Raw genomic sequence first — 9,334 nt, 5'->3', positions numbered from 1 at the left:
AGGAATGCTTCCAGCACCTTGTTGAATCTATGCCACGAAGAATTGAGGCAGTTCTGAAGGCAAAAGGGGGTCCAACCCCTTACTAGCATGGGGTACCTAATAAAGTGGCCGGTGAGTGTATATGTGCTTGCTTGAGCAGGGGGACCTTATAGCGCTGCAGGATTTCAGCACTTCACGGCGTAGTGTGTTACCAATTGTTTTCTTGGTGACAATGGTCCCAGCTGCCTTGAGATCATTGATAAGATCCTCCCGTGTAGTTCTGGGCTGATTCCTCACTGTTCTCATGATCAGTGCAACTCTACAAGGTGAAGTCTTGCATTGAGCCCCGGGCCGAGGGAGGTTGACAGTTCTTTTGTGTTTCTTCCATTTGTGAATAATCACACCAACTGTTGTAATCTTCTCACCAAGCTGCTTGGCAATAGTCTTGTAGCCCATTCCAGACTTGTTTAGGTCTACAATCTTGTCCCTGACATCCTTGGAGAGCTCTTTGGTCTTGGCCATGGTGGAGAGTTTGGAATATGATTGATTGATTGATTGCTTCTGTGAACAGGTGTCTTTTATATACACCTGACATTAGAAGCCCTCCCTTTAAGAGTGTGCTCCTAATGTCAGCTCAGGAGCCAGAAATCTTTCTGATTGAGATGGGGTCAAATACTGATTTCCCTCATTACAATGCAAATCAGTTCATAACATTTTTGACATGCGTTATTCTGGATTTTCTTGCTATTCTGTCTCTCACTGTTCAAATAAATCTACCATTAAAATTATAGACTGATCATTTCTTTGTCAGTGGTAAAACGTACAAAATCAGCAGGGGATCAAATACTCCTCCCCCCCCCCCCCCCCCCCCCCCCCCCCCCGACTGTGTCATAAATGTAACATGAGGGTTCTTGGAATGTGCATGACAAAAAGGTTTGTGTTAGTATTCATAATCGCAGTAAAAGTTACGATATTTGCGGGGTAGTAAATCTGTAATTAAGACCAGACTAAGATACCTCTAGGGGAACAGTCCCATCTCATCATTGGGAAAGTAACAAAAAGTTGTTAGTTATTAATGACCAAAAAGACTAAGGTTGATACCATGCTCTGAGTATTAAGACCACATTTATATAACACTGTAAAAGATTTGTTGTCAGAGTGGAATTCACACCCTAAACAACACAATTTACAGTGCTTATCAAAAAGACAACAAATACATTATAATCATATCTTGCCAAAATGACCCAATGGGCATTTGAGATAGCATACATGATACGTGGAACTAACATGTTACCTGTGCATCTGTCTTGTTATGATGCTCCTGTTTTGAGAGCATCTGGGCTACTTCCTGTACAAGTTCCTGCTCCATCCATTGGAGCAGATCGTCCTTCAGCCAGAAGTGCAGATCCAAAGGATAGCTCCTCTGCTGAAACACATGGATCTGTAATACAAAAAAAACAGAAAAAAACAACACAGAAGCAATTGTTAAAACACTTAGGTTGTTATACTGTGTTGTTGTACTGTATTTTGCGTTATTGAGAAAACACTCACTATGCATTTGCGCTTGTGCTCATCACTGAGCATGTGTCGACAGATGTCGCTGATGGAGAGCGTCTCCCTGCAGCGCTCACAAAGGTAGAACGAATTCTGCATTATCCCTCGACACTCCCACATGGATCCCAGACCTGATGACAACATGCTGTCTTTGACATAATGTATGCTTTTGTGAAAAGACAGACTAATGGGAGTGAATTAGGTTTGCTGTAGAAGGAAACACACCCTTACCTATGATTGGGCCATATTTCAACACCTTCAAGTATTTAGACAAATTACTGCAGCACTGTGCACTTTCCCCTGTGTGAACAATTCAAAGTGATTGTCCAAAAATGACTACACCTACGATATATATTTTGTTGACATTAAAAATTGTTGGAAAAATTTGTGATTATGTAATTTCCTTTAAGGTAAAATCCAGTTAAGCTTTTGCACACAAACTTTATATTTCAGCCTTTAACTGTATTTTTCACCAGATAAAAGGACTTTAGTCATCTGACAGTCTGGATCTAAAAATAACCAGAGAAACAAGAAGCCGACTGCAATGGTGGTGAGGACACCTACTCTGACCGCACGCTACTTCACGACATCACCAAACTCTTACTATCGGTTTTCAAATAAGATTTTGTACGCTTAACACCTACCTTGTGAGTGATTTGATACACGGTCTGCTTTCTCGCTGCCTTCCAGCACCACCTGTGTGTCCTGTAACTTTGGATCCCTTCTCTCCTGCTGCTGTCTCATCTCGGGATCACAGGTTTGGTCAAACCCGCCCGTGGAGTCAGCGGCACCCAGAGGCTTCTGCATTTGTACTGCTGGAAGGTAGCCATGAGTGAGACGGTGGATTTGTGTAAACGATGATCCAGAAGGAAGAGAAAACATAAAAGCATGATTGCAAGGACAATAAGACACTGTATATTTACATATAAGCTCAGTGGAATCTACAATAGGTTCATTTTACTAAATAATACACAAATAGCAAATGATAGGGACTTAAAATATTTACAGCTGGACTAATATGTATTAGATGACTCACTCATATTTTAATTACAACACAATTACAACAATCTGTGTATGACACACAACACACATACCTGCAATGCCAGAGTCTTGAATGCTTGGATTGGGCTCATTTTTATTCAAGTTCGGCCACGAATGAAGCTGGTCTGAAAGAGTGTCATTCGCTTCTGGCTCTGAGCTCTTCACGCTCTGAGCTCTGTCGGACTGACCCACAGCAAGAGTTCCTTCCTCTTTTGAACTGGATTCAATTTCTGAATTAAGAACAGCATGTATCAAAAAGTGTAAGTAGAGAGTGTGGAACCAATCCTTTGTGTACGCATGTGGGTTCTCACCTGGATTCTGGATCAATAGTGCTTTGAGCTCATGTTTTTTCTCCTGCTCTGATTGGTTACCAGAACCTTTTTTGTCCTGTTGCATGTACATCTCTGAGAGACAAAATTGCAGTGATTGGTTTATTATAAATCATACACTCCCGGGCCTCATTCACAGGTCTTCTAATTACATCTCAAAGACATGTGCGTTTCTCATATTATCATTAAAAATACAGATACATTTTTAAACTTATATGGTGCTTAGAAAGGACCCCTGAATTTACCCTCATCTGGGCTTGAAGCTCCATATGGACTGGCAGAAGGGATTTGCCTTTTCCAAACCTGTGCAGTACCGGCTGTGGGGGGTGATAAGACCTGCGGATCTTGCGGCTCCAATTTTTCTTTCAGCCTTTCAATAGCTGAGAATCAAGATATAATTAAGACAATTGTGAATATAAACTGGCATGAATGATTTCTCAATCATTCAGGTTTGTGTACTATGCCTCTGCTCATCTGGATACAAAAGACTGTAAATTGAGATGGTTGATATGCTATGAAATGACATGGTGTATGCTAAAGAAGTAACACGTCATTATTATATCAGACCATACTTTAAGCCGATCGGATCTTACAGATAGGCACTCCCCATGTAGGCTGAGTCCTTTTGCAGCGGCCAAGGTTTGAGCCTGACCTGCGGCCCTTTGCTGCGTGTCATCCCCCATCTGTCTTCCACCATTCCTGTCTATCCACTGGACCATCAAATAAAACGGGAAAAAATGCCCCCAAAAAGTAATAAAAATAAAAAAAATAAAAAAACTTGTTTTTGTTTCATTTATTTATACAACTGGATGCTTTTAATGATTCTCTTCTCTTCCATTCCAAACAATTTTCAGTAACATACAGATATAACTTATATTATAGTTTTACTGTAAAAGATGTTTGCTCTAGATAAAATTAAACATCTCCAGTATTGTGCTTTTGCAAGGATAATTCCTTAGACAGTTCTCCAGTAATATTGCCGAACAGTTCAACAAACAGCAGAGGGCTCTTAGTTATTTATGTATTTACAATGTAAGTCATGTTTTGGTGAGTTACTGAGATATCTTTACCTTCGACAACTGGAAGATCCGCCAGCTTTTTGTACTCTTCAAGCTTCACCTCCACTTCCTTGCAAAAAGTAAGGCACAAAACAATTAAAAGCCGTCCTTTTTTTAAAAGCGAAATTTTGTACACATTGCAACCACAACAACCACCTAGACTGTCAATTTTGGTTGATTTTGAATGTGTTAGGAGGCTTGAGTCGGTCACCTTACTGGATGGGGATCCTACATTTTTCTCAATCTCAGCCAAGTGGCTCACGATCTCGGCCAATTTGCTCCGCAGCTCCGCCGACTTGTCATTCTGGGCATTCCACCCAGGGTGCTGCTTTTTCTAGTAATATCATTAAGGGCACACAGTTAGCATCTGTAATACTGACCTGCTTTACAAGCTACATACATTTCCTACAACCACACTTTTAAAACACGTACCACATAGTTAAACTGGTGGGTGAATTCCATTGGGTGACTGGAACTTGTCAACACAACTAAACACAGCTGACAGTAGACCCGCTTCCTTTCTCCACATCTCACTACGATCAGCTGGTCTAAGCCTATAAAGTAAAGAAACAATGCAGACCTCCGATTAAACCAAAAAGAGACCTATTCATAGAGACTCACTGAGTAATTTCCCCCCGTAAAAATAATACTTACCAACTCTAGAAGAGGTGTCCTTTGGCTTTGTCTTACTTGTGGAGGTATGTAGTGGATTCTTATTTTCACACCTAGACTTCAGGTAGGGAGCGGCAGGTGTCTTACTCTTATGAATCTTTGATGCATCATCAACAGTTGATCCCACAGAATTCCTCCTTTGTGCAGCCTTGACAGAGGCTGGAGTGTTTTCACATTTAACTGGTGGTTTAGTTATTCTACTAGGGGCTACAGATTTCATCATAATTTGAGATGCAACCACCGTTACGGGTGCATTTTCAGATTTTTTCGAGACATTTTCCATTTTAGAGACAGGTGTAGTTTTGCAGGCAGCTTCAGGCAATACTGTGGATTCCGGGTTAGAAGCAGTGGCAGCTTTACATGAAGTCACTGGAACTTTGGCTGCAGCCCCAGTTCTTTCCGGTGGTTTAGACAATGTTGCAGATTTTGTGATTGAGGTGGTGCTTGAGATGGTGGCACTAGGAGTGGACGAGGATGCTGTACATTTAGATGTGGTTGCTGTACATTCATTGGCAGTTGGTCTCAATTTTGTGGTGGCTGTAGTACAGCTGTAGGTGGCGACTGAGAGATTGGAGATGGGTGCTGTCGATTCGGTGGTGTCTGGAATAGAGCTGGAAGATTTGACTGGAAGCTTGGAGACGGCTGAAATGGTGGAGTTAGTTACAGCAGAATCCAGATTTGCTTCAGTTTGAGATGACCCCCTCAATTTAGAATTGGTTGATTTTTGTAATGGTCCAACGGCTGTTAATTCGGTTTTGACCTCACTACTTCTTGAAACAGTCAGGGGGACCTCAGCAATCACCATCTTTGAAATTAAACAAAACCAGCGTATTAAGTATACCACTCATTTTTCAGCTGTGAAAGAGCTGAACGCCACACCAAATTCCATTGTCCAATTAAACATTCTTAAGCCTCTTTAAGTGTAATTGGTGTCATAGGAGTTTCTCAATCTTGTTAGAACTAAGATATCAAAAGGAAAAGATTTGTGATTTATTTTCAAGAATAAAAACATTTCAAAAACAGATTTTGATTCATCTGGCATTTCCATGGAAACACTAACTTCCAGAGTAATATTTTTAGTATTGAGCATGGTGTGCGGTCATTCTGATTTGATCACTATCTCAATGTCTAGTTGGCTAATCAGATCGCCTGGTTGATCTACTTGTTGTATAATGCCAAATCTTCTGACCTGACAGAGCTTATTTTCAGCATCAAGGGTGGCTGAGGTGTCCACAGGAAGTTCATGCCCAATGTGCTGCTGATCCCAAAGTCCCTTCACTGTCTGTATGGCTGTGTAGATGATGGGAAATACAGAAGAAATATTGTAAAGTAAAGTTCAGGGCTGTAGTCAAGACCACCTTTGTCCAATCCAAGACAAGTCCAAGACCAGGACTGGTCGGGTCTAAGTCAAGACAGAGTCCAAAGAGGTTTGAGTCCGAGTCAAGACTGAGTTCAGGACAGAAAAAAAAGGTCTTATGCATGACAGTTTCAAGACAATCATTTTGGGTTATTTTTTGAAGAGAAAACAGTGTCACAACACCCAGGAATTTTGAGTATAGCCATTCCCTTTGATATCATATACTCTAAAGAAAACAGAATGGCATATGGCGATTACTCATAATAGCTACTAGTACTGAGCATATGAGCAACTAAATGACAATATAGCTTCATTCCAGATGTAGTGTAGAAAAGTGATCAGTATTACAGAGTGGTCGGTTTATGGCTTCCCTAAAAAATATTGCATTATATTGTTATTTGGACGTGGGTTAATAGGAAAGACATGTACTGTATGATCAGAAAACCTTTAAGTTTGATAAAACAATGAACAGGTTGACTGCTTTTAGCAGCTGAGGATGATTGTGTGCGACAATACAGTTGTGGTTAGCGTCGGTCCAGACTTGGACCCTAGGTTCACTTTAGGTTGCACTTTATTATGCAAAATATATATTTTGGAGACATGGAGTTCATACAGCAAACACAAGCAACATCCTCGAGAAGCCCCTGACTGCAGACCCGCAGACATGTTGAGGGGCGGGGTTAAACGTTTAACCCCGCCCCTCAATGTTTAACCGGGACCACTCTCCAGCATTTGACCCTGTCATTTCATCGCAATATCAGGGTGAATTTAGCGGTATGCACCCACGCTTTGGACAGCCCTCTTTAATCAATAAATAATGGAAGTAAGTGTGACTTTTATAGTTGTTTAGTTTTCAAAAACAATTTAAAAAGCTGGTTATGTCTATTTTAATGTTTCTGCACAAATTGAGCAGGCTGAGGTTTGGATTGGATGGCTAGCTCCCTTCTTTAACTGTCTATGCTAGCTCCAAGTAATCTGAAAGTGTGGAAATTATGTCCATTGAAGGACAATGTTACAGTTTTTGTGTGCATGAACGGTCTCTGAATCATCTGTAACCAGGAGATAAAGGAGAGCTCAGATCCACAACACCTAGCACATCTTTGTCTCTGCCACCCCAGGACTAGCGCGGCTAGCGCGACCAGTGCAGATGCTAGTGCCACGACTCGCGTGTGGATGATGACCACACGCGGTCATCATCCATGTCAGTGATGATGACATGATGACACTGAAGACCGATGTAGATCGGTCTTCAGTGTCCAAATGCGGAGATGGTGGTGCAAAGTTCTCCTGGAAAACTTTCCTATGATGTAAGTGTCTATAAAATTATCAAGGCTTCACATTATATTTTAACATCAACTGTCTCAATGATAATTATATTACATGTGTTGTATAATGCATGATATCATTGACTCACATAGCTCTAAAGAGGAGATGGCCAAAAACAGGAAAAGATGACGTGAACATCAATATTTCATTAACATTTGTACTGTTTGCCTGCTAGTTTGTTGCCGGCCGCTGTCAGACTCTACAACACCTGCACTACCTGATAGTGTTGTAGTTTCTGTTCCTGTTTATTTGATTTACTCCAATCCACTCTCTGTATATCTTTATTATCTGTATTTATAGTTTTTTCCATTACAAGTACTCACTTTTTCAATATTATTTATGGTCACAGGTAAATATAATCTATATTATGTCTACCTACTTTTGCTTGAATAATGCAATTACATATTCAGTTTAATGCAATATTGATTCTTGTACTATGGCAACCGCACTTTACAATACCTTCATTTGACGCCACTTTACTTTCTGTTGTTTGCCTGTTTTTCTTGTGTTTACTGTTTGTTTGTTTTGCTTTTTTGCTGCAGTAACAATGAAATTTTCCCACTGAGGGATGAATAAAGTATCTAATCTAATTATTGTTGTTGTTATTATGGTTATTATATATATATATATACACATAATATAATATATATGATATATATTATTGTCTCATGATAGTTTGATTTTGATAACATTAAGAAAGTATCACGTTGCAATTGGTTATGATAAATACACATTCAAATATTCTACTTTTTTATCATTTAATGCATTATTGAAGTATTTAATGTTTTGTGAAATGTGTCAATATTGTATTTCATAATTTGTAAAACCAAAGATTAAGTTCATTATGTTTAAATCGCTGCATTTCGCCACATCCATTAGGGTTTCTAGTCCCACATTGTATTAAATGAGTTGGGTAGTGGATGGTTGGAGACTAGGCGGAGTTAAACGTTTGACCCCGCCCCTCAACGTTTAACCCCGCCCCTCAATGTGTCTGCGGGTCTGCAGTCAGGGGTACATGACATCCTCAGAGCTGACCGTCTGAATGTCTTCCCTTTTCTCTTATTCTGTCCTCTACCGCCCACCCCCTCATAAACAAGTGTCTGTGTCCTTTTGTTCAACTCACAAGCCAATGACTCACACAGGGATGTAAGTGACTGGAACATTCTTTTAAAGAAACAGTGATACAATCTGATTTATATTACAACATTAGCTCGACGAAACTATGCTAGGCTAACGCTGTTGGGCTAATGTTAGTAAACGTTGGCGTAGCGTTAGCTACCGATCTAAACTTGTAAAAAGCCGAACAAGATCCCCAACTCAACTGTGTTTTACTAAACCTCCAATATTATTATCAACATAATAAAGACACCTGGACTCGGTCGAGACTAAAAGCCATTTTTGGCAAGACCAGTGGCTGAGACCGAGACAAGTCCGAGTCCATATCCTAACTTAGCGAGTTTGAGACCGGGGAAAAACGGTCTCCGGTGTTTCGGTTTAACTGGTTTTTGAGTTAACTGGTGATAGAGGCAGATGTGGTGTGGGCGTGGCCTTTCAGGACCCCGTCTCAACTTACCATGAAATGAACATGCCGATCTTCTTTAACTGTCTATGTGCTGATCGCTTTGCTTCTTTTCAAATTAATTTGTCGGTGTCGTGTGACACTTTATAGAGACGAGTTGCTGAGGATGTGGTCCCGACAGACATGCATGCAAACATTAGCCGTTGTCGTTTCGAAATATCACCCGTTGTCTGGCGAGTGTGTCACTCACTGCAAACCACGGAGACACCAAGATCGTAAACATTTCACCGTTAAAACAACACTGTATGCTACATTTGGAAAATGTTGTAATCTATATCTGTAAAGGCCATGTTATTGAAATGGGGTATTCTTTATACTCTGAGTCAGAAAACTCAACTGCAGCAGCACTATTAACACAATGAAGCTTTCCAGTTTCACTCGCTTTTACAGAGGGGTTTGTTCAGATGTCATTTATAGCCTAATTTATGTAACATTTTAT

The 9,334-nt window shown here is 40.4% G+C and overlaps 1 protein-coding gene across 2 annotated transcripts in view; it reads right to left on the bottom strand.

Moving 5' to 3' along the window:
* The window catches only part of LOC117956555, a 31,897-nt gene that overhangs the window by 3,026 nt on the left and 19,537 nt on the right, over positions 1 to 9,334 (bottom strand). Inside the window, exons 34-45 of one of the 2 annotated variants that reach the window (XM_034891656.1) lie at positions 5,823 to 5,923; positions 4,616 to 5,438; positions 4,394 to 4,515; positions 4,173 to 4,295; positions 3,974 to 4,031; positions 3,149 to 3,283; positions 2,886 to 2,978; positions 2,628 to 2,804; positions 2,178 to 2,348; positions 1,765 to 1,833; positions 1,531 to 1,664; positions 1,274 to 1,420 (exon numbers count right to left, since the gene is read on the bottom strand). In XM_034891656.1, the coding sequence (XP_034747547.1) occupies positions 1,274 to 1,420; positions 1,531 to 1,664; positions 1,765 to 1,833; positions 2,178 to 2,348; positions 2,628 to 2,804; positions 2,886 to 2,978; positions 3,149 to 3,283; positions 3,974 to 4,031; positions 4,173 to 4,295; positions 4,394 to 4,515; positions 4,616 to 5,438; positions 5,823 to 5,923 (2,153 nt within the window). The remainder of the gene's footprint in view (positions 1 to 1,273; positions 1,421 to 1,530; positions 1,665 to 1,764; positions 1,834 to 2,177; positions 2,349 to 2,627; positions 2,805 to 2,885; positions 2,979 to 3,148; positions 3,284 to 3,973; positions 4,032 to 4,172; positions 4,296 to 4,393; positions 4,516 to 4,615; positions 5,439 to 5,822; positions 5,924 to 9,334) is intronic. The other variant, XM_034891658.1, reaches the window with a different exon arrangement.

The sequence above is a fragment of the Etheostoma cragini genome, chromosome 14 (genome assembly GCF_013103735.1).
Source record: "Etheostoma cragini isolate CJK2018 chromosome 14, CSU_Ecrag_1.0, whole genome shotgun sequence".
NCBI lineage: Eukaryota > Metazoa > Chordata > Actinopteri > Perciformes > Percidae > Etheostoma > Etheostoma cragini.
The sequence above is the reverse complement of the archived record's forward strand: the minus strand, read 5'-3'. Positions and strand labels throughout refer to the sequence as shown.